General features: G+C 37.6%; 1 protein-coding gene across 1 annotated transcript in view; it reads left to right on the forward strand.

The window, feature by feature from the left end:
- LOC145989372 (dehydrodolichyl diphosphate synthase complex subunit DHDDS-like) overlaps window positions 1-25,963 on the forward strand; it is a 61,689-nt gene extending 35,726 nt beyond the window's left edge. The window contains exons 5-7 of the mRNA XM_083124717.1: window positions 10,796-10,980; window positions 24,959-25,066; window positions 25,781-25,963. Of these exons, the coding sequence (XP_082980843.1) occupies window positions 10,796-10,980; window positions 24,959-25,066; window positions 25,781-25,915 (428 nt within the window). The 3' untranslated portion in view covers window positions 25,916-25,963. The remainder of the gene's footprint in view (window positions 1-10,795; window positions 10,981-24,958; window positions 25,067-25,780) is intronic.
- Window positions 25,964-26,592: the final 629 nt, after the last annotated feature.

Raw genomic sequence — 26,592 nt, forward strand, 5'->3', positions numbered from 1 at the left:
GTTAGGGAATGCTATACAAAAAGTGGTTATTCAAACCATTATAAGAAGAATCTAGATGTACATACGTAAGCATGTTTTATGATGATCAGTTTCATATAGATGCTTCCCTTCCCCCACACTTACATATATAAAGGGTGTCCGAAAAAGAACGTTGAATTTGATTGGCACCATTGTCTTGTTGTTGTTGGGTTGGCAGGGCTGTTATATATTTAAATACTACTGTTTTTATTTGTCGTCTTGTTTCTGTTTGGGTTGTTGACACTATTCTTATAGTACCTATCAGTGGATAATTTGAAGTTCGAAGGGTCTAGCATAATTCACTTACATTAGTTTTTGGGGTGAAAATAAATTTTCTTTAAATTCCCTAGCAACGCCCGTTCCCGTTTCCACGGCAAACTCTAAATAATTGTTTGTTATTATACCTCTAAACATTTAATTAAAACAACCAGAATGTAGATACGTATTTTTGCATAGAGTATACCAATATCTAATTGTTTCTGGAGTGAAACTCCTTATGTAGATGTCAGTTGTTTAAAGCACTTTTTCTAACCAGGAGTTGAATCATCTGTGTGTGATCTCTTAGAAATAATGTAGAGAGACAATTAAGAATTTAAGAAAACAATGTGTGCTTAAAAAAATGCCCGTGGAAACGGGTTGCTAAGAACATGAAAACGGGCATTTTCATCCTTAAAGAAGTGCTAATTGAGCGAGTTTTAAATTTTCTTGACCCTTTGTGACAATTTGGGGGGGGGGGGCTGTCCTAATAGGGCATTTTTTCCTCCGGGGCTTCTACCATGGAGAACATTTATGTCAGTCAGTGAGTGAGTGAGTGAGTCAGTGGTGGTGGGATTGGGGCTTTATAGATATTGGACCCACGTACTTTCGACGTGGCCTTTGGCCACGTCTTGTACGCTCGCATGAGTGACCTTCGGCCACGTTGTGGGCGCAATCATGTTATATATGGGGTTCCACAATGATCTTAATGACTTTGAAAATGTCTGCATGTTGTATTGATGATGGGGAATAAGATGTGTATAAGTTCGCTAATTTGAAAAGTTTATAAAGTAACTTCGTGTGTGTATGGGTTCTAATAAGGTACAAACATTCAAAATATTATTGCATATTTTCTTAATAATGAACTGAGCAAGTAATAACCGTTTTAAGATAATTAGTTGGATGTTTTTGCATAAACGAATTCAATAGCGACACTAAATTGAAAATGCAATATTTGCGTCTTTAGTCATTTTCACATTTTTGAACGTAATTGGATAATAACTGTTTTCCGTCATTCCCCTCAAATTCCTACCTTGCCTCTGTAATAAATTCTGACGCTCGTATTTTGAAATACAAAAAGTCTAGCATAATTAACTTACAGTAGTTTTCGGGGTGAAAATAAACTTTCTTTATGTTCCCTAGCAACGTCCGTTTCCATGGACAACAGGCACGGCAAGCTCTAAGGAATTGCATGTCATTACACCCCCTCAACATTTAGTTAAAAAACCACGATGTAGATATTTACGCATTGAGTATAACAATATATACGTAATTGTATCTGGACTGAATCTTCTTCTTATGTAGATGTCACCCTTGTTTCAGTCACCTTTTCAGAACCATGAGTTCATTCATCTGTGTGCTATTGATCTGTGAGAAATATAATGAACCTCGACAATTAAGAATTGAAGGAAACAATGGGTGCTGCAAAAGTGCCCATGGCAACGGATGCTAAGGACGTGAAAAAAGGGCATTTTCACCCCTAAGGAAAGGCCAATTGAGCGATTTTTTAATTTTCTCGGCCTTTTGGGACAATTTCATGGGGGGTCGTAATCGGGCATTTTTCGCCTCCGGGGCTTCCTTCATGGAGAACATTTATGTCAGTGAGTCAGTCAGTGGTGAGATTGTGGCTATATATATACACAAGGTGATCCAAAAAGGCCGCCCCTTTTCAAGTGTTGAGCATAACTTTATTTAGGCGAATAATTGCAAGCTACAAGGACAGAAGTGTTGCACAGACATGGGAGTTTGATACAAGATATGTCAATCAGGTTGTGAATGTCACATCACATCACGTGTCACTTAAGTTTTGAATATAACATCACTCAGGTGAGCACCACCGTTGTTGGAGCACTCATGAAGCCGAGCCACGAAGCTACGCAGCAATGTATTCTCCAGCATAGCAACCGGAATAGCAGCGATTTCACGGCGGATGTTCGCCTCCAGTTCCTGGATCGTTCCTGGGCGGGTTTCGTAAACCAGAGACTTCAGGTATCCCCACAAGAAAAAATCAGCTGCCGTCAGATCCGGCGAACGTGCCGGCCAATCCACGTCGCCATATCGGGAGTTGAGGTGGCCGGGAAAAAGGTCGCACAATTTGGCAATGGACACACGGGCTGTGTGCGCCTTTGCACCGTCCTGTTGGAACCATGTGATCAGAGGAAGGCGTTGGAGTGCCGGCACGAGAAAGTCTTGGAGCATGGTCACATAACGCTCTGAACTGACAGTACACGTGGCACCAGTGGCATCGCGAAAGAAGTATAGTCCGATGATTCCTGATGTACTGATCCCACACCACACAGTTAACTTGGGACTGTGCAACTCACGCTGATGCAATCGCCGCGGGTTTTCTGTACCCCAGAAACGGCAATTCTGTTTGTTGACCAACCCCGATAGCAAAAAGTGTGCCTCGTCAGACATCAGAAGGTTGTCGACAATGAGTGCATCTTGTGCCCACATGTCGAGAAACGTGTCACAAAACTGAACACGTGCCACTTTGTCGGTTGCGGTCATTGCTTGCACTACTTGCACCTTATACGCTCGTGTATGTAAATCCAAGTGTAAAATGCGATGTAAACTGCCATACGTCATATGCAATGCTTGCGATCTGCGGCGCACTGTTCTTCGTGGACTTCTTTGGATGTCTTCCCGCACACGGTTGATGTGTTCCTGTGTCCTTACAGCTCGGGTTCGTCCAGGAGACGACCTGTGTCGTACTGAACCCTCCTCGTGCCATTTCGCTACCCAGCGCCGTATGGTGTGTTTGTCCGGTGCGTCTCTACGCTGGCCTAGTCGGCGAAAAGCTCGTTGGGTTGCAACAATGGACTTGCGTTTTATAAACAGCTCTACCGCGCGAACACGGTCTTACACATTCCACTTCTCCATCACAACTGTATGTCGTGAATACGCTTCACTGCCACCAACTCGCGCCGGCCAGTGTTGGCTTTGCAGTAGCCAATTGAAAAGGGGCGGCCTTTTTGGATCACCTTGTATATTGGACTCGCGTACTTTCGACGTGGCCTTTGGCCACTTCTTGTACGCTCGCATGCGTGACCTTCGGCCACGTTATGGGCGTGATCATATTATAGATGGGGTAAAATATCTGCATGTTGTATTGGAATTGGATGAAAGGGAACAAGTGTATAAGTTCGCTAATTTGAAAAATTTAGAAAGTAACTTTATGTGTGTATGGGCTCTAATATGGCACAAATATTCAAAGTATTATTGTCAATTTTCTTAATAATAAACTGAGTAAGTAATAACCGTTTCAAGATTATTAGCTGGATGTCTTGCATAAACGAATTCAAAAGCGACACTAAATTGGAAATGCAATATTTACGTCTTTTGTCATTTTCACATTTTTAAATGTAATTGGAAAATTATTGTTTTCCTTATTTCCCTCAAATTCCTACCTTTCTTCTGTAATTAATTCTGACGCTTGAATTTTGAAATACGAAAAGTCTAGCATAATTCACTTACAGTAGTTTTCGGGGTGATAATAAACTTTCTTTAAGTTCCTTAGCAACGTCCGTTTCCATGGTGAACAACAAGCACCGCAAACTCTCTAAATAATTGTTTGATATTATACCTCTAAACATTTAATTAAAACAAGGACGATGTAAATTTTTTCGCACTGAGTTTACTAATATACCTATGCGTAATTGTATGTATGCTGAAACTCCTTATGCAGTAGAGGTCACCCTTGTTTGAAATACCTTTTCTAACCAGGAGTTGATTCATCTCTTATTGATATGTGAGGAATACAATGTATCTCGACAATTAAGAATTGAAGGAAACAATGTGTGCTGCAAAAAAATGCCCCTGGAAACGGTTGCTAGGGACGTGAAAAAAGGGCATTTTCACCCTTAAGGAAGGGCCGATTGAGCGATTTTTGAATTTTCTAGGCCTTTGGGGACGATTTCATGGGGGGTCGTAATCGGGCATTTTTCGCCTCCGGGGCTTCCTTCATGGAGAACATTTATGTCAGTGAGTCAGTCAGTGGTGGGATTGGGGCTTTATATATATTGGACTCGCACATTTCCGACGTGGCCATTGGCCACGTCTCGTGCGCTTTCCGACGTGTTTTGCTTATTTGAAAAGTTTTCAACGTAACGTTATGTGTGTACGGGCTCTAATATGGTACAAATATTCAAAATTGTCTATTCCCTTTGTCATTGACATATTTGTAAACGTAATTGAAAAATAATTGTTATCCACATCAAATTCCTACCTCCCCTATGTTATAACTTCTGACGTTCATATTTTGAAATTTGAAAAGTCTAGCATTTCGGGGTGAAAATTACTTTCCTTACGTTTCCTAGCAACGTCCGTTTCCATGGACAACAACAAGAACGGCAAGCTCTAAATAATTGCTTGTTATTATACCTCTAAACATTTAGTTAAAACAAGCTCGTTGTAGACATTTCCACTTTGAGTATACCAATATTTAATTGTATCTGCACTTAATCTCCTTATGTAGATGTATGTCACTCTTGTTTGAAGCACCTTTTCTAACCAGGCGTTGATTCATCTGCGAGCTATTTATCTGTGAGAAATAATGTAGTTTGACAATGAAAACATGAATGAAACAATGTGCGCTGCAAAAAAATGTCCGTGGCAACGGTTGCTAAGGACGTGAAAAAAGGGCATTTTCACCCTTAAGGAAGGGCCAATTGAGCGATTTTCGAATTTTCTCGGCCTTTTGGGACGATTTCATGGGGGGGGGTCGTAATCGGGCATTTTTTGCCTCCGGGGCTTCCTTCATGGAGAACATTTATGTCAGTGAGTCAGTGGGATTGGGGATATATATATATATACATATATATACATATATATATATATATATATATATATATATATATATATATATATATATATATATATATATATATATATATATATATATTGGATTAGCAATATCAATTTCTAATTTCCCTCCTTACTAATTTAGTTTTTATATTTCTTTTTCCTTTCAAGGATAAGCAGTTTTTTTCACCGGGACCAGGGAAGATGCGCTGTTTGATGATTACATTTCGTAATTTGGTATTTTTTTTTTTTTTAGTTTTAGCCTCTTTTAGGCGATTATGCCTGAGTAAGCAAGCTATATGTAGGGGAGACCGGGGTAAGTTGACCATGTTTTTATGTTTAAATTTCTGCAGCGATTAAAAATTACTACCTACTATTGATGAAATGCTATGAGCAATACATGTAGTTTTCTCGACCACTATGAATTTTTATTACACTATACTCCTAAAACTTATAAAGTTATTGTTTGTTTTTCGAAGCGTGTCAGTATAGTGAATTAACCCTGTGTATGGGGCGAGTTGACTATGTGTACGGGTTCAGTTGACAATATGTGTAATTATAGTTTGGAATATTATATTTCGAACAATACTTAAAAATGACAAAAAATGTGTTCAAAGGAAAAGTATAATATGAAACATTTCAAAGGAAAAGTATAATATGAAACATAAATATTCCAAACTTTAAAATAAAAATGGTTACAAAGTGTTTACTGAATTTCTTACCCAGTGTTTATTTTTTATTTTTATATCACAAATTCAAATGCAATAGACTGTCCTATAATCCTAATGTAATATATGTTATTATTACAAACAATGTGTCTGTATGCTAATCTATTTTTGATGAAACATGTGATTGAAGAACAATTTGTGAGTTGGTCCTAGAGATGTCGCATATTCACAGTAACCTGGAATGGTGTAAACTCTCGTGTAGTAGGAATAAAAAAAAAAACATTTTATCAACTCACCCTTATGGGTAACCAACCCATCCCGGTCTTCTCTACATATTCACTACAGTACAACTCAGGGGCGTGCCGTGAATTTTCGTGATAGACAAGCGATGGGTCAGTTTTTCATTTCGGCCAATTACATTTACAAATGTAATATAGGGGGGTGTAAGGGTAAATTTGGAGCCAAAATTACGAAAAATTTGGCGTTGGTGAAAACTGTTAGGAGGGTATTGAGGAAATTTGGGTGAGGGGGTTGTTGGGTGTGTGTGAATAAATCACTGGTATACACACAGTATATAAAGTGGGTGCTTGCTCGCCCCCGCTAACCCAGCCCTTTGTCACATTTTCCTACCTTTAGCCCTTTTTTTGTGAATATTGTGCCAAGAGAGCGGTTATAACCCCCACCAATCCCCCCTTTTGCACGTCACTGCACTAGTGTGATTTTGGAAATGGTCATGTCTTTCCATTGCATTATGGAAATTACTGAAGTCATTGTGACCTGCATCGAACAAAATTATTTATTAATAACATTGCTACTGCATAACCACGCAATACGTAACACCGTTGCCTTGTAATGAAGGGGCCCCGGATTCGATACTCGGTCGAGTGGTTCGGATCCCAGTTTAAACTGTAACCTTTCTGCGCATAAAGTGTACTCAAACAAATTCAAACATATTGTTTCTTACTGAGACACTTTTAACTGCTTAATGAAAACTTTCCCGTTTTTCTTACTTGTTTTGGTTATGCATATTTCAGGAAATGGTCTCTCATAATTCATCACCTCCAACTTTTTGATAGAAGGTATGTAAATGAATGAAAGGAGATCCCCAATCGAGTCCTTACCTGCACCACTCCAAATCGATGGTTCGCCTCGTTTGTCAGCCCTGGTGGTTATTTTCAAGACCATACTTTAACACAAAACAGCAAAAACAACATACAAAAAAACAGAATAACACAGGACGATGGCTACAGTAAAGAAAACATGTACCCGCAGCTTCCACGCTTGCAAATGCGCCCTTCCTCGCTGTTTGCAGTGATACATACTCTATTTCGGAGTTACTGACCACGTGACGGATATGTCCAAGTATTGGCTGGTGATTGTATTTTTTATAAATACCATACGACCGGTACTCATTGACTAACTTCATAAGCTAATTTGTTCATTACTGTTAAGTTTCACACGTGAATAATCGTACCGAGTTAGGTGGTGCTACTGATGTATAGGAAATTCTGGAAGTTAGCCACACTTGTGGCCAGCGTGGACGAGGTGTTTCCAACACTCTTGCCAAAGACGAAGCGGACCGGCGGTCGCTTACCGTCGATCATTTTCTTCGTGAAGGAGGACAGTGACCATGCAAGAACTGCATAAGCCACTCCAAAAGAGTGGAGAAAGGCGAGCAACCCTCTTCCTTCTGACGCGGATCAGCTGTGCCGCGTTACCGAGCCTCGTGAAGGCTGCAGCCGCTCTATGTACGCAGCCAATACGACTGAAATAGGGGAATTGAAAAGTCTGCAGATGTACGCATAAATATGTAAATTCCATTCCGAGGTGTATAAAGGCATTGAAAAAGATGAACTTAAGGTATCAAAATTGTTTTTAAAAAACAACGCAAGCGGCGCTTGCTCTGTCTTCCTTTACCGCACGCTTCTGGTACAACTTAAGTTTTTATGCGTAATTGAGACTCTCTCATGTATTTTGTATATTTCGTGGTAACTTTTTGAAAGTTCCTAAGCTAAATATTCCGATTCCCAGAACCATTAATATGAATTTCAGAATTGTTAGTCAGCTGGGTGACAGAGCACGTTAAGTGGTTCACTATCAGTCTCACTACCGTATCATACCCTTAGCTATGAGGGATCTTTTGGGAATGAAGCTCACTTCATCATTCATCCTTCACGGTAGAGCACTCTCTGCTCATGGTGAGCTTGATGGTAAAGAGCAAGAGGTACTAATTTACACACTTGAATGGCAAAATATGACACTTGAGTTTCATACCCCTAAAGACTGGATCAGCATGGCTAATGAAAGGATATACCTGTCTCTGTGCTGCAACTGAAGATCTACCGTGAGAGGTTGTGAATGTACGTAGAGTCTGCGACTAGCGTCAACACGCTCTCCCTAGAATCGTCGTCCTCCTCCTCCTCCTCCTCCTCCTCCTCCTCTCTCTCTCTCTCTCTCTCTCTCTCTCTCTCTCTCTCTCTCTATCGTAACTTGCTCCTCAAATACTCAATTAGAACTCATGTCCGACCTCCCTGCCCCCCAGACATTTATTCCAATGGAATTTACTCAACGAACGCAGAGTCAGGCCTATAGCCTCTTCTTGGATTTCGCCTGTTTACATGTTTATACCGCTGATGACCAGGAAGTGCTTACGTGCTGTCTGACACTGCATTCCTCTGATGGTTCTGAATATTTCCTGATTGGAAAGCGATGGTTGAATGACTGGGAGTTGGAGTTCGTTGTACATTATAAATAAGAGATCCTACGGATCGTTACGCTACCAAAGTTTCCGAGCTCGAGTCCCAGCATGGATGTGGGTGTTCTTTATCAGTGCACCTTCATCAATTTCATCTAATCTTCACACATCCTCATCCTCGCGATTAGCAGAAAAGTAACACTAAATAATGTAGACACTCTGTACTTTACTAATACAGGACAACAGTAGAAATGAAAGATAAAGAAAATATATTTAAAGTAATAAATAAAACTTAAACTTAGAGTAATGGTTATATATAGTGAAAAATAATTGCAAGAACTTCCACCTCACCTCAGTAAGCCTTCTAAAATAAATCACCATTTCGCAAATGTTTATGATAATGCTTCCCGTGACACCGCCCTCATTGCAAAGGAGTGCAAATATTTCTCTGATAACATTCTGAACAACGACGCGGAAGAATTTCAGTTTCATCCGGTGTCTGAGCCTGAGGTAAAAAAAGGCCGTACACAGCATCCGTTCAAATGTAGCAGGAATAGATAACATCTCTGGAAAAATGCTTAAGTTAGCCATCCCTTTCGTGCTCCCTGCGCTCACACACATCATAAATTATTCACTAAAATCCGGTCAAATACCTAGTGCCTGGAGAGAAGCGCGAGTCTTCCCGTTACCCAAAAAAACAAATGATAACATCTTTGAATGATTAGTCTATTAGTGTATTGTCAATAATTTCGAAGGTTACGAAAAAATCGTATCAATACAATTGAAGCATTATGTTGCGAAATATAATATTTTACCTGATACACAGTCGGGTTTCCGTGCATGTCACAGCACTACTACGGCTTTGCTGTCCGTCACGGACAACATATTAAGGGACATAAACGACAAAAAAATAACCGTACTCCTATTATTGGACCTCTCAAAAGCATTCGACCTTGTTCACCTTAACCTCCTCCTTGCTAAAATGAAATATTACAATTTTTCCAAGCAAGCAATAAACTGGTTTGAATCATATCTGCAAGAAAGGATGCAGAGAGGTATCTGTCCTGGCAATACCGCTTCATCACCTTTATCTTTAAATGGGGGCCTCTCTGTTATATACTCTATATGTTGCCGACCTAAAGACGGCAATCAAGCATTGTAATGTTCATTGCTACGCAGACGATACGCAACTCATGATATCATCCTCGGCGACAAATATATTAAACGAAGTTGAAAATCTAAATAAAGATTTACATGCCATTAACAAATGGTTCATTGCAAATAGGCTCACAATTAACCCCCAAAAATCTGTTTATACGATACTGGGATCTCGCAACTCTCTGCAACAAATAAAAAATTACGCAATTAATGTTAATATTAGAAATGAAAACATAATATATGATCACACGATTAAAAATTTAGGTCTAAATTTCGATGTACATTTATCCTGGTCTGCTCATGTTTCAACACAGTGCACAAAAGCACTTACAATCTTCAGATCATTATATAGAAAGAGAGATTACTTTACCAGAGAAACCAAATTATACCTTACTGGCGCATTAATATACCCTCTATTTGACTAGTGTGATGTTGTGTACGGTACAAATTTTCAAAGGAAACTATCAAATAGCATTAAAAAATTTCAAAATTCTTGCATTCGATTTGCTTTTTCGATCAGAAGAAGTGAGCATATCTTGCCCTTACTTAATGCTCATGATATCCTCAATATGTCTCGACGACGCCTACTGCATCAATACTGCCTAATGTTCACTATACTTAAGTCAAAAAGGCAAGGTTATCTCTACAAGAAATTTGTATTTAGAGATTCAGTGCATTCACATTACACCAGAGGTCGACGTAAACTCGACATCCCTCGGCACTCTGTCGCCAGCTTCGATGGCTCTTTCTCTCTCTCGTTCGCTACTGTTTGGAATGCCTTACCGGGTAATATTTCGTCTGCTACCTCAATCAAACACTTCAGAGAAAAGATCATACCTTACCTACTGAAAAAAACAACGATTAATTCACTCCTCATATGGCTAAACCCCCAAAATATACATACACCCGCCTGACATCACGATAAATGCGTATTGTATACACTTTTCTTTCCTTTTTTTTTCGACACGATTTTGAATTTTGTATATATGTGTGTGTGTGTGAATGGGTATGTGTGCTTCTATTTTTTAGTTGTTTTTTTTCCATGTATCTCATTTATTCTAAACCATTGTGTTTAATGGTTTTCACATGTAATCCTACTATGTAATACCTAGTCCTGAGTTAGGTGGTAGAGCAGTCCTAGGCTGAACCTCGCTCAGTAGATAATAAAAAGACTATCGTATTCTATTTCTACTTCTAGCACATGAAGAAATGACACAGGCTACAAGGAAGATTTTAAATGGGATTGAGGAGAATATTCTGCTTCCAGAAGATGTTTCTGAGTCGCTTGTTGATAACTGCCTGTACACCTACAAGTCAACAGAGCCGGATATTCTAATACGTACATCAGGAGAAGTCAGATTTAGTGATTTTCTATTGTGGCAGGTAAGGTCATACTCCTTCACTCACTCACACACTCACGCGCGCCCGCCCATATACACACACACACACACACACACACACACACACACACACATATATATATATATATAGAGAGAGAGAGATTGAAATTGATTTTATGCATATTTAAACAACCGCACACACACAGATTTATATATATATATATATATATATATATATATACATACACATACACACACACGTATGTGCGTGTGAGAGTGGAAGAGAGAAATCATGTTTATTTTCTCACCATTGACTATTTTTCAATTTTCTGTGACTTTTAACTATTTAAATCAACTAACAAAGATATTCCTAAATTTCAGAGTCTTATTTCTGTTAGTATTGTAATACTGTAATTTATTTCAAAGTAATTATATTGATACACGCTTCCAGTTTTTTTTATTAACACATGCATAGCAATCTTCGAATTCTCCTAATAAAGTTAGGACGCTCGTCTTCTTGAGGTTGTTGGTCATCTCGAAGAAGTTCTCTATCCTTGGAAGTTCCTTCATCAGGAAACGTTTCTGCGTATTGGCTAGATTTTCGTTTCTTTCGAGCGTCTTTACTCTTCATGTCGTGTTCCCTGAAAAATGATTCTCTCTTCACTTTGCAAGCCTTTCCTCTCTTCCGATCGTCTGTTTTATCCTTTCCATGCTTCCTGTCCAGTGATCCTGTTTTCACTTTGAAACAGGTTTCATCCATCTGAGCGTCTTCTTTTCGTAATTCGTGATCCAAATCCGATATTTCCTCCTTCATTTTGTAAGGCTCTTCATTCTTCTGACCTATTTCATCCTTCATTGTCTGCTTCTGATCCGAATATATTAGCTTCACCTTTGGACGTTCTCGAGCCTCAGCCTTCTGTTTAGATATCAGCATTTCATCGTATCTGATGTTAATTTGCCTCCTTAAAAACTTATAATTCACTTCTGCCTCCGCAAGAAGTTTATCAAGTGTTCGACATAGAATTTCATTTTCTTTCACTTTGTCCGACACAGACTCCTTGAATTTCGACACCACGTTCTTCATAACGTTGCGGTACTTATCTCGCGCGTCGTATATTATTCGGAGGTTATCGCCGGACGTTGTTTCTGGGACCTCCTCAACGTTCTTGACGGTGTCCTCCAAACTTCTGAATGTCAACATGGTCCAGACGTAGAAATCGCAAAGATCATCTTCGGAAATATGTTCAGCCTGTTCTGCCTTCTCTCGCTTTTCTCCTTCCGGGGTGTATTGGTTAAGATGCCGTAAGCCTCTGCGTACCTCTACAAAGCTTCGCGCACGTTCAGAAATATTTCTCTGGCGTTCTAGTCTAGAGAAATTCCACTCGAGCTCTTTGTCGTCTGGAAGATCTATCCACCTCACATCATCAGTGCTTTGTTCGATTCTTACTCCAATCGTATCATACTGACCTTCGACTATCTTTGCAAAAGTTTTCACCGTGTCTTTAATGGAGTCAGACTCCTGGATCAGTTCCGCAGCCGTTTCCCTTAACTTCTTCATTCTCAGATCGTTACTCCAGTGTAAAGTGCGCAACTTCTGCACCAGATCAAATCCTATTTCCTCCGTACACGGCTTCTCCTTCATTCTTAGAAAGTGAATGCTCAGATAATGATATTCCATGAAAACTTTCTCTCGTTTTGTATAGTCCGTTTGGGTACACTGGTCCATATACTTTGAAATGGGTATATCTTCTTCCCTTCTATACATTGCTTTCTTTTCTTTCGTCATTGCATCACATACTTCTGCCTGACTTTTGTCCTCGGATTCTCTATCAAGATCTTTTACCATGACATTTTCCATAATTTCAAAGTCATTGTTGTCACTGCTTGCCTTCCATTCTCTGGAATTGAAACTCAACTCACTTTGATGTCCTCTGAAGGCAAACTTACAAGCACAAATATATTGTCCAATGAAATCTGTGATTCTGCTCCACAACGACACTCTTACATTCTGTATTATTTCACTGAGTTTTCCTGTTGAAACGCTTAAGTTCAGTTCCTGCGGATGTTTGCAGAACTTCCTTTCGCCAACTTTCTGCGAATGCGAATGAACTACGTCCTTTGGAGCTGGCTGTCTAGCAAGAAAATGAAGAATTCTTGCGGTTCTTCCATACTGCACTCTGTTTACACTTTGCATACTAAGACCTTGCTCGGAGCACTCGGAATAGACCATAAACAGCATCCCAATGTATCTTAATTCATAGATACCACATTCTACGATGATCTCTGCCATGCGCCAATGTCTCAACATGTATAAACTCAAACTGTGAAATGCGTGATCCAATCTCGCAAGATTTAGACGTTCCTTTACTACTTCGTGTCCTCCAAATGGTTTCTGTCTAACTACTAGCTGCTTATTTACATCAACAATTTTCATCGGTTGGTTTAAATCGCAACTTGGAATTTGTAGAAGTCTGTCGCACACTTCTTGCTCGGTCCAAATAGTAAGTTCCTAGCTATCGGTGATAAACGCACCACCATGCAAGAAGTAGTACTCTTCTGCTATATCCGTGATTGCCAAATACGGAGTACTGTACAACTGAAGGTTGTAGGAATACTCAAAGAGCGCGATAAATATGATCCGGTTTTCAAATACCTCCATGAATATCATCCTACGCACTGATCTTCGTACGATGGGTCGATTCGATGTTATCATCGCTTCCTGAATGACAGGGCTTAGCAGTCGTCTTCTGACCATAGCTCTCATGAGACATGAGGCCTGTCTGGGTTCTGCCACCTGTCGCTGCATGATATTTTTGTATTATTCCACTAGGAAAATTGAGAGAACTTTAAATCAAACCTTACTTGATCACAATCTAAAGCGTTCTGCGCTTTCCAGCAACGATTCAACAATGGGAACCTTGACGCATTGTTAGTATAAATGCCTGAATGCTATAAATATAATATGTGTCGATTAAGGATGCTCCTCTTTTTCGTCTTGTCAACATGTATATGCTTTCGTGTCTTCATTTCGATTCGACCCTCTGGTCATCTCATTCCTACCCTTTTGTTTTGTAATTAAAGTAAACATACCGCTACGTCATACATAACTTATATATACAGATCTCTTCCCTTTGGTGGGTCTGAATGAAGCCTCAGAACAGGATTGATTCAATGTACATAAAGAAAGTTAAAGATACAATAAAATCAGTGTGCGAAAGACATTGAGTAACGTTGTCATTAGAAAACTTGAAATGATTCTAAAATCGATTGCCATCAAATACAAATTTGACAACTATTTCAATTGTTAACGAAAAATGGCATTTTTTAAAATAAATTAAACTCCAAGAAGAGAAAATCTGTAGACATGTTCATGTTATTTCAATTTCCATGAGAAATGTTTTTATTATTTTATTACAAGGTTCAACTTAGGCCTACCAACACACGTGCTCTAATTCCATGATTCTTAATGCAACGTAATTATAAGCTTCTTTCTAGTGAATAAATTTCTTCTTACTTAATCGGGATTAAAGAATGACGTTGCTTTCTCTTCACCACAGAATACAAATAAATAGCATTCTGTGCAATGTATATTGTTCGATACTAGATTTCTAACCACTGGCTCTCATTGATCGACAATCTGACTTAAAATGCGTTATTTGGAACCTTTCCTACGTCAGAATTCTTGAACGTTAACCTTTACTACAAGGAGAAAACCGACTTTTGCTCTGATGCCACTTCTTTCAAATCGCAGTTAACGAACTTTTTCATTGGATACGTTTCAAACAGTGCGATGCATAAGGATTACCTAACAAATTGTCCATCACCATGTTTATTCTCTTTATTTCACCCAGCGAGAGCTTCAAGAATTGAAAGAAAACGCCAAACGATGCGTAAATATTCAAACTTTAAAACCAGTTAGGATGCAAGGGAAAAATTAATGAAGTTAGTCGTGGATAATTTGCCGAGCAACACTTGTGTCACATGTTCAAGATATTGTGATTGAGTAGATATTTTATTATTCTTTTTCCACACTTTTCTAATGAATATTATGTCACCGTGTGAACTTTCGTTGTCATTTTGTATCTCTAAACACGAAATTAACGATCAAATTATTTTGTCACGTCTGGATTTCTAGAAATGTTGTCCGCGCAATCGTTCGGGTAAAATTTATTTACTACCATAATATTTGATATACTTTTTACTTATCAGATGAAAAGTCTGGAATTGTTATTTTAAAAGACACAGTATTTACTACTTGATAAAATATTTATTAATTCTAAATACATACACGTGCGTGGTTTGAGTGAGAGCGTGTGTGCGTGAACGCGCCAGCGTCCGTGCGAAATATTTACATGATTGGTGTAGATATGAATTTGTTGACGTTATTTAGTGACTTTGTTTTCATATCTGTATACCAGGTATACCCTGGACAGGACGACCCGGGACCACATAAATGTATTCAGGACATCAAAACAGACAACTTCTCTCAGTGACATTCTTTTTGGTGCGTCATTTCGGCGCTACAGCCGTTCAAAAAAGTCCGGTTTGCCGCCTGCATGCTGGCAACTCAACATCGCATCGGTGACGTCATTGCTTTGCGGTGAAACAGTGCACGGCAATGTAAGGAACGCAATTTTTGTGAAAAACGACAAAACAAAACTACCAACCACATGATAGCGAGGAGAGCGTCAAGTAGACCAACGGGAAGTGAACCAACGATACGAAAAACGGTAGTAAATGAAGGTATTGAAAAGGAAGTGGTATAATCGCATTTTGTTTCTTTGCCTAAATGTCAAATTATTAGCAAATCTCGTTGCAAATTTGAAAGTCAGCGTAGGCAGAGCATTTTCTTGCCTGTCGTCTATTCAGCTAATGAAGGTTTTCTTCTAAGCTTTCTACATTCTACTTTTCTAGTCATAAACATTTTCTGTTTGCAGTTGTAGGGGCGTAAAAATATAATATATTTGGTTGAAAATGTATTTTAACGCAGAAATGAAAACTTTTGTGAATTTTTGATCATTCTTAATGTATCATCCTTACTGCGCGCCAGAAACTCGTGCGCCCCAGAACCTCGTGCGTCCCACAGCACTGGTGGTGTTATTTACGCCACTGATCTTTCTCAAATTCATTAGTCGCGACACATTTGCATTCACATGACATTCAGGTGTATATTTTTAAATTACCTGTACCAGTACACAATGCAGATCCACTCGAACTAACTTCACAATTTGTTCTGATGCATTTTCCCTATCAAAACTCTTATTCTATTTAAGTCTCTACAACGAATTGTTATTATTTTTTATGTCTAGTTTTTGCACATAGAAGCTAATCGGGGTTGGATCTACAGTTTAAAATGTTATCCGAGCCACTGTGCAATGTGCCTCCACCAGGTTTCGAACGAGAGAGCTCTTGATTACAACAATGACGGCTCCCTTTCATATTCAGAGAGACTCAATTGTAGAAAGTCATTGTTGAAAAACTCCATCTATGTTAACGCTGTATGCCAAGCCGCTATCGCTTAAAAGCAACAACATTATTGTTTGCCATGCGCTCCAAGGTGGAATACTAATAGAAATAACGATAATGTATTTTCTTTGAAATCTTGTCCGTACACATGATCCATAAAATGCACATAGACTTCAATTTTATAGAGAATAAATAGCAACCTGCGTCTACTTCCTGTTGTACACTGCCTGCATCAAAACATAATTTGAACTTCTCGACTTAAGTGTGACTGTCACATTAGAAGAAAGTTTCGTGATAAATTTTCTATTTTTTTGTACAGTTCATTTTTCCTTAATTATTTGGAGCATATGCTGCATGCGTCTGGGGGGCTAATGTCAGGCTTTGGTAGGCATAGCCTTCTTACCCCCTACATAACTACGCCTATGATTCGGCGTGAGCTTGATATTCCTTTTTTTCGTTCATTCTTCCATTTCATCAGATCTTCAGGAATTGACAAACCGTGAAATCACCTGAAGCATCTATCGTACACTAGATGGCAACACTTGAGAAAATTTTAATAATGGGTTATGTATGTAATGCCAGTCACAGTAAATATAAATTACAGATTTAGAATAAAAGAAGAACCTTAAAAATATATTAGCTTCAGCAACTCTGAAGGCTACATTCGCATATTGGTTTCACAGAACAGGTGTAAGATTTCAGAACTGAAAATGTATTCATTTTGAAGAAAAATGCATGGCTGCTTTAAAATCGTGAACAGCTTCATACCTCCTTGCGTTGGTATCATATAATATGTCTATCTGTAGTCATATGTTTATATTTGAAGGAGAGAACAAAACCTAAAATGTGTAATTTACACAAATATGTTCACTGTAGTAACATATCAATGTGCATAAACTGCCAAAGTATATGGACAAATGCATAAAATGTAATCATATCGACCACTTTTTCGTTTGATGCACTAAACATGCATAAATTGAGATCAGAAACAATTCTTTCCAAAAATAAAAACAATATACATGTTCATACTCTGTCTCGGGAAGCTCTGGAGCAAGCGAAAGAAATCAAGTCCTCTGCGCAAGTAGGATTCCAGAGGGATCGACCAATGAACCCGTGAGAGGCGAAGCGAGCTGTTTTTCTACGCCCACTCCCCTTCTCAACCGTTATGCACGGCCTTGCCCCACAGATTCCCGAAACAGGGTCTGTCAATTGATATCAAAAGTACCACAACCATGATTTAGTGCAATGCGAGTTATTTGTGCAGGAAGTTAAAGCATAACCCCTTACTTCATTAACGCCATGTGCCTGGGTTTTCCCAGTATTAATGGCTTACCGGAGAATGACTTGTTCTGCAGATGATGTAAATTCAATGCACAATATAAAATGCCTACAAACAGAAACTGGACTGAACAAGCCAGCCAGCGAGGATTAAGATTTCCCAAAGTACACGTTTCTCTCCAGAAAAAAATAATAATTAATTGATTGATTTAGTTTTTTTTACTTTGCGTTTATGCCACTTTTGGCTAATCGCGAAGATGAAGATGGATGATGATATGATGAAATTGATGAAGGGACACGCACAATAAACACCCGGTCAAATCTGGGATTCGCACTCGGGATCCCTCGCGTCGTAGTGCTGTGTGCTATCGACTCCGTCACGGAGGGCGTCTCCAGAGAAAGAAACAACACTTTTTGCATGGAAGGAAGATAAAAAAAAGAACTTTTCCAGGGAGAATAAAGCTTTACTTTGAATTATTAGAAAAGGAAGTAATATTTAATTTACTTTCCATGTAACAGAGTAGATGCGAGAAACTAAATTTTAACCACTTATTTTTCGGGGCAAAGCGGGTAAGTACCCCTTGCCCCCCGCCGGATACTCTACTGAACTAAAGTGTCCTAGTATTTTCCCTGTAGGATCTGGTTATACAAGATCAACTGGTAGAAAAGTAGGCACTCCAGGGTCCTTTACGCTCATATCACACTCCTACAACATTCATGGTACGCCATGATGTCCTTGTGCTGCCTAAGAAATGATTCCACGTAACAAATGATCATATTTGATTTCGGAAGATATAAATTACGGTAAATGATTACGTTAATATTTCATGAAATTCCCGCCCCCTTGATTCGGCTTAATTTGATTTTATGTTAGTGTTATTAGATTTGGATGTTTCATAACCACTAACTGGCAAGGCTTGTTTTCATATTTGAAACACGAAATGATTATATGTCAGTCCGTAATTTATTTTCTTTTGTCGTCCCGAGAATATATATTATAATACATATTACAGAGAAATAAGCAGGTAAAAAAAGAACATAGGTTCAATAGTGTGTAACACATTACAATTTACTCCTATAGTACATAACACTTTAAACTGTAAGGCCAGTCTCGATTAGCCTACCCGTACGTAAAGTGGATTTATAACAAGAATTCAATCATTCATTCAGTCATGAACGAACAATCACAAACACTTGTGCACAGATAGCGACACTAGCCCCACAAAAGATAACACTGGCTTTGAGTTCAGACGCCAGAGCATCGTTAGTCTGCAAAACGCCGTCCAGGGTATAGTTGGGCCTTCCGACAAGGGCACGACTTACACCCCTAGGAGAACAACAAATTTAGTTTCCACATTACTTATATCCTGTAAAAGTAGTTCAGTAAGCATTCAGATGGAACAGTTGTACCGGTTTTTACATCTACTGCATCGGCCAACAATGCCGTATTGTTGTAGTTTCAAGGGCTGAATATGACCCATTGTCTACGTCCTTATTGTGCCACGTCGAAAGGAATCGTAATCGTAAAGACCACGGCTAAGCACTCAGAGGACCGTGAAGCTCAGTAATGACATCTGGCGGGAGCTTCAGTAGTTTATTACTTATGACGTCATGAGGCCACGATATGGACATTAAACATTCACCTTATCCCGCTTACAAGCACTCAGGACCTTCCTCATTATCTGATCCTCAATTCTAATTTTCGGTTCACAAACTGAAATTGTATCCTTGTTAATTTCGAAACTCAATATATATATATATATATATATATATATATATATATATATATATATATATATATATATATATATATATTATATCGACAACACGGGAAAATTAATTACAGCTTATTTTTTCATCATATCATTTTCCTGTCCCAATTATCATAAAGTGGCAGAAAGGGGTGGAAACAAACAGAAAAATACATGACTCTACGCTAATATTTTGAATTCGGCGTGCGCAAGATATTCCTTTGTGTTCATTCCAGGATCAATCATCTAGGGGTGCTGAGAGGGGTGCGGAATTAAATTTGAATGGTGCGATGTTAAAAATAAGGTAGGTGAGCCAGAGGTAGCCCGTGTTCTCACTGTACGAAAATCATTCGAGTATTAGTATTAGTATTTAACACAGGTAACAAATGTAGGGTGACCAGACATACTCTTGTTAAGAGTATTATAGCTACTCTTTTAGAGGTCCATATACTCTATAATCTTTTCAATTAGCAAGAATCCCCAAATATACATTGTCCTTGCTATTTAATTTAATTAATTATTTTACGCGTAAATATGCGTTAAGATCCTCAGAACGGAAAACGCATTGCAAGTGGTTGCAACGCCGCACCCTGTGTTGAGACCTCTCTCGCCCAGCAGACGAGAATCAAAGCAGTTGCTCTGTGTAATCTGTGCGTAAGATGCCCGGAGGGAGAAAATCTGGAAGCCCTGGTATCGGTGCTCTCTGCCCCAACCTCTCCCCTCCGTTGCAAGAATGGCATCGACATCAAAAATCAGCTTTTCGACAAAGCGCGCCGGAATGTTAAATTTTATTTAGTCTAGTGTTTAGGAATCAGTTTGAAAGTGGCTGTTGTGAAGTAGTGACATTCAAGTCTGTGTCTGTTACTAGTGGCTCTTGTTTGTGTGTCCTAACTTTATTTATGGTGCACCTAATAAGATGACAATGTCGCGAGGAAAGTGTTAATATAACCAGACCTTTGAAGATACGTATCCCTGTATTAAAATATCGCGAAATAATGACATTTACAAAACATTCTGCTCAGTGTGTTAAAAAGAATTCTCCATAAAAAACAAAGGTAAATATGATATTGAACAACATATAAAATCGAAGTCACACACAGAATGTTCATCGGTTTCTGAGACATGCAAGTTGGATAGTTTCTTCACAAAAAAGGAATCTTCAGAAGAACTAGACTTAATTCGATTGCAACTTGTATGGTCGCACCACAATGTAAAACATAACCTTTCCTTCAGAAGTATTGATTGTACTAGTAAATTGTTAAAATCAACACCAAATAAAAAAAAATGCATTGCCCGCACTGAAACCCAAGCTTTAATAACAAATGTGGAGGGGGAATGGTCAGAAAATATTTTAAATAAGGGTTTAAAAAAATCACCCTTCGTTGTCATTTCTTGTGATGCTTCTAATAGAAAAGCGACCAAACTTCTCCCTGTGTTAGTGCGGTACTGTGAAGTTGACACTGATATTGATATTAAAACATGCCTTTTGAAAATCCATAGCTTACCCGATGACACCTCTGAAACTGTGTCAAGTGTATTGATGGGTACAGTAAGTCAATATGGTTTGGAAAAATAAGGTTGTTGGATTTATAGCAGATAATGCACCATTAAATTTTGGTTGCATAAAAAGGACATCAGGAAATAAAAATGTGCACAGAGAGTTTGAAGCTTTGTTGGAAGCATATTTTGAGTTTAAGTATGGAAGATATGTGGAGAAATGAAGAAGTCTATTTCCCGATCATCCGGCACCAGGTAAACATGCAGGGTATGATCGTTTCGAATTTAGTTCCAATAATATTTTTGTGTGTGGTGTGTAGTTTGTTTTTATATTGTGTAGTAGTTGTGGTGTGTTTGTGTTTATATTGTGTTATAGTTGTTGTGTTTGTGTGTGTCTTGTGTAGTAGTTGTGCTGTCTAATGTGTTTGTGTTCGTCTTGTATAGTAATTGTGCTGTCTAATGTGTTTGTCTTTGTCTTGTGTAGTAGTTCCTCCATTCATACTGGGGATTAGGCGTAGAGCTGACAACTCTGCACTGTAAAAATACATGTCAAGAAACAGCAATATAAGGCCATAGATGTTCCCAAGGTAAAATATTCCGGAGGTAAAATAGTCCCCCGTTCGGATCTCCGGGTGGGGACTACTTTGGGAGGTCCCTGGACTAAGGATAAGATCTACGTTAGGAATAAGGATATTAAATTAGGCACCTGGAATGTTCTGAGCCTTTACCGGCCTGGGGCATTTCAGTGTACAGTTAATGAGATAGTTAAGTATAAATTAGATGTAGTAGCTGTCCAGGAAGTTACGTGGCCAGGAGAAGGGAATTGTAAAACTAAAAATTATACTTTTTTCTATGGTGGTATGCCCGACCCTGTGGCCGAGTGGTTAGCACATCGCGCTGCGACGCCAAGGGTCCCGGGTTCGAATCCCGGTCGGGCTTGGTTGTTTGTGAATGTCCATTCATCAATTTCATCATTTCATCACTCATCCCCATCTTCGCAAATTAGCCAAGAGGCACAAAAGGCGAAGTAAAATAAACTAAATCAAATCAAATCAAATCAAATCTATGGTGGTACTGAAAATCATAATTTTGGAACAGGCTTTTTCATAAATAATAGAATTATCTCGGCTCTTAAAACAGTAGAATTTATTAATGATAGGATATCATATGCAGTTTCACAGGGTAGGTGGTGTAAAATTATTTTAATAAACATACATGCACCAACGGAAGATAAAGATGATAATACTAAAGATGATTTTTATACAGAGTTAGAACAGGTCTTTGATAAATTTTCTCAGTATGATATGAAAATTCTGTTAGGTGACTGTAATGCACAGATTGGCAAAGAAGAGACATTTAAACCCACGATTGGTAAAGATAATGGTATAAGATTGATTACTTTTGCAACCTCAAAGAATTTAATTGTGAAAAGTAACACTTTTAAACATAAAGATATCCATAAATATACCTGGTCTTCTCCAGATGGTAAAACTCATAATCAGATAGATCATATTCTGATTGATAAGAGAAGGCATACTAGTATAATTGACGTTCGTACACATAGAGGTGCTGACTGTGCCAGTGACCATTATTTAGTAATTGCTAAATTAAGAGAAAGACTCTCAGTGATAAATCATAAGCAACAACATCTAAAAGTTATAAAATTTGATACAGGAAAGTTTACTGAGGAAAGAATTAAGAAAGATTACCAAATTAAACTGTCAAATAGATTTGATGTTTTGCAGGATTTAAATGATGATGAAAATATAAATGAGACAGACGTAAATAAGAATTGGGAGCACATACGTAATGCAATAGAATCAGCAGCTAAAGAAAGTATAGGATACCATAAACCAAGAAAAAGTAAGCCATGGTTTGATATTGAATGTCATAATCTAATTGAAATAAGAGATCAGGCTAGACTTAGGTGGTTAAATAACTCTGATGATACAAATCTAAGCAATTATAATAGAATAAAGCGAGAAGTTAACCGCACGTTTAGAAGTAAAAAAAGAGATTACTTGAAAAGCAAAATTAAAAATATATGAGAGATTTATATAAAGGTGTAAATGAATTTAGAAAGGGGTGGCAACCTAAAGTAAACTTGATAAAAGATAAAGACGGTGATTTTCTAGCTGACCCAAGCGATATTCTAAATAGATGGAAGAACTACTTTAATGACCTTTTAAATGTCCATATAGGAGATAAATCAGAAGTAAATGAAGTACACACAACAGAACCTCTAGTTCCAGAACCTAACTTGACTGAAGTTAAAGATGCTATTAAAAGGCTAAAGAATAACAAAGCACCTGGCATTCATTTAATACCAGCTGAGTTAATTAAATATGCTGAAAATTCATTAATATGTCAAATTCATAAATTAATTTGTCTAATATGGAATAAAGAAGAAATCCCTCAACAGTGGAAAGAATCCATAATTGTTCCTGTGTTTAAAAAAGGTGATAAAATGAACTGCAATAATTACCGTGGAATTTCTCTACTCTCAACAACATACAAAATATTGTCTAACATTCTTTTAACAAGACTAACCCCATATGCTAATGAAATTATAGGTGATTATCAATGTGGATTTGAACGTAACAGATCAACTACAGATCAAATTTTTCACATCAGACAGACACTTGAAAAAAAGTGGGAATATAATCAAAATGTCCATCAGCTATTCATTGATTTAAAAAAAGCATATGATTCGGTCAAAAAAGATAAATTATATAATATATTAGTCGAGTTTGGAATACCTAAGAAGCTAGTTAGTATGATAAAAATATGCACCAGTGAAACAGAAAGTAAAATTCGTGTGGGTATTAATATGTCTGAAAAATGTACAATTCATGATGGGTTAAAACAAGGAGATGCATTATCTCCATTGCTCTTTAATTTTACCTTAGAATATGCTGTTAGGAAGGTACAAGAAACTAAAGAAGGACTAAAATTAAATGGTGTGACTCAGTTGTTAGCATATGCAGATGATGTAGACTTACTGGGGGATGATGTGAATACCATAAGAATAATACTAAAATATTTTTCAAAACTGCTAAAGAGATAGGTTTGGAAGTTAACAAAGAGAAAACTAAATATATGCTTACAGGCCGAAACCAAGTGTTAGGTAATAATCAAAATCTAATTATTGATAACAACTCGTTTGAACCAGTTTCCAAATTCAAATACTTAGAAGTAATATTAACAAATGAAAATTATATTAAAGAGGAAATAAAAAGTAGGCTTAATTCAGGAAATGCATGTTACTTCTCTCATCATAAACTTTTATCTTCTCGTTTAATATCTAAGAAACTAAAAGTTAAAATATACAAAACAGTAATTTTGCCAGTAGTATTATATGGATGTGAAACTTGGTCCCTTACTTTGAAAGAAGAACATAAATTGAGAGTATTTGAAAATAAGATCCTTAGGAAAATCTTTGGACCTAAAAAGGGATGAGGAGACAGGTGAGTGGAGAAGGTTACATAATTTAGAACTACATAATTTATATTCATGTCCAGATATTATTAGAATAATTAAATCAAGAAGACTTAGGTGGGCAGTCCATGTGGCACGAATGGGAGAGGAAAGAGGAGTTTACAGGATTCTTGTTGGGAAACCTGATGGTAAGAGGCCTGTAGGAAGGCCAAGACGAAGATGGAGGGACAACGTTGAAATGGACCTAAGGGAAATCGGCAGGTATGGAAAAGAGTATATAGATCTTGTTCAAAATAGGGAAAGATGGAAGGCCTGTGTTGCTGCAGCCATGAACCTTCGGGTGTAAGAAGGCTAGAGAGTTAGTTAGTTAGAGAGAGAGAGAGAGAGAGAGAGAATGACATATTAGGGATGACCAAATCGGATAATTTTCTATCCCAATTTCAAATATCCAGATATCGTATATTTTGTAATCCGGATAAGTAACCAAATTAAAAGAAAACATGAAAGGTTTTAAAAAATAAAAAAATGTAATAATAAAGAAGCAAATGAAACTGAATATGTTAATTTTATATGTATTTTCTCTTCCTACAGACTTCATATACATACATCTATTTTACCAAAGTAATGTGGCCAGATTTCAACTTGATGAATCTTATGGAAGCAATATTTAACTACCAAAGACAAGTGAAAAGTATTCAGGTAAGCTCAAATGAATTGTGAGAAAGTCTCAATAGTTTTTGTTTCTGTATTATATTTTTCCTTTTTTTTTGCCAGCTTACAATTTTCCTTTAACTTTGTATGGAATATCCATGTGAAACAGTAGAATTTGTGTTTTCGATTGTATTCTCAAGATACTATGAAGCTAGAGAATTGCTGAGAGTGACTAAAACAATTTTTACAAATCTAAATCTTTAAAATGGATATATCTCTAGTAGCTATGTGAAGGCTTCAGAATGATAGAAATATATGTAGAGCCGCATTTGTATTTGGAAGTGTCATTAATTCTTTGTGTTGAATGGTTCAATTTTTTATTCAGATGGGTTTGTAATATAATTGAAGGCAAGTTTTCAGTACCTATAAATTTGTATCGTACTCGGTGCTTCTCCGAAAGCACAGTGGCATCGTCGTCTCTTTGTAATCAAGTGGTCCCAGGTTCGATACCCGGTGGAGGCTCATAGTGGTTTGGTTCCCACTTTAAACTGTAGGTCCAGTTCCGATTAACCTTTCTTTGCATAAAGTGGTCTTAAAAACAAACTCAGAGAAGAATCAAAATCAGGATAGAAAATTCACATAAGCTTTAATAGAAAAATGAAATAGATAACAATGATGAAGTAATATAAATTAATCTTCTGTACGTATTTGCTATGCGTTATTAAATATAAATTATTTAATTTATTTAATTTTTCATTATAGGCTGCAAGGCAATCAGTATATGACCAGTCTGAAGTACTGCCAGAAGGAAAAGAGAGAATTCAAAATTTTTTACATCTTCTGGAAGAGAACAGACAGACACATTTGCAGAAAGCAAGTAAGCAAGTAAGCAAGTAACTAAATGATGAAGATTTGTCAGCCTTGGATATAACACTAACAGAGGACATGGTGTGGTTCATGTTTTTTAATTTGTATTGAGAGGAACATTTTGTTTATATATATGTATCTCTAGATGTAATTTCACATGAACCTTTATTTCCATTACTGTGTTTTGTGTTTATCTTCGTTCAGAATATTTTAGTTAACAATGCGTATATGTGTGAAGTAATTTTAGCCGGTTTGAGTGCAAGGAATTATTTACATTTTACATAAAGTTTCTGTGTTATATCTTAGGTTATTTTCTTTTATACTTACAAGGAAATAAAGTGGTTTTGGTGTAGCCTATGTATAGTTTTACTTTTATTTGGTGAAGATATCATTGTCAGTACAATAAAATTGTTATTCAAATAAGCAATATTAAAGAAACAAAAATATTCTTCTATTTTCTTCCTCATTTCGCCCCCCCCCCGATAGTGTAGTATTAACGTTGTTGCCTTGTAATCAAAAGCTCTCGGATTCCATACCCGGTGGAGTCACATTACACAGAGATGTGGATTCCACGTTAACCAACAGACCCAGTCGCGATTACCCTATCTGAGCATAAAGTGAACTGAAAAATGCATTTTGGACTTTTATTTTGCTCATTCGGATGCTCCTCCAAAAACGGAATTTTCTCTCCTACATGTATGCAACCA

This window comes from Lepisma saccharinum, chromosome 6 (genome assembly GCF_977018435.1).
Source record: "Lepisma saccharinum chromosome 6, izLepSacc3.1, whole genome shotgun sequence".
Taxonomy (NCBI): Eukaryota; Metazoa; Arthropoda; class Insecta; order Zygentoma; family Lepismatidae; genus Lepisma; species Lepisma saccharinum.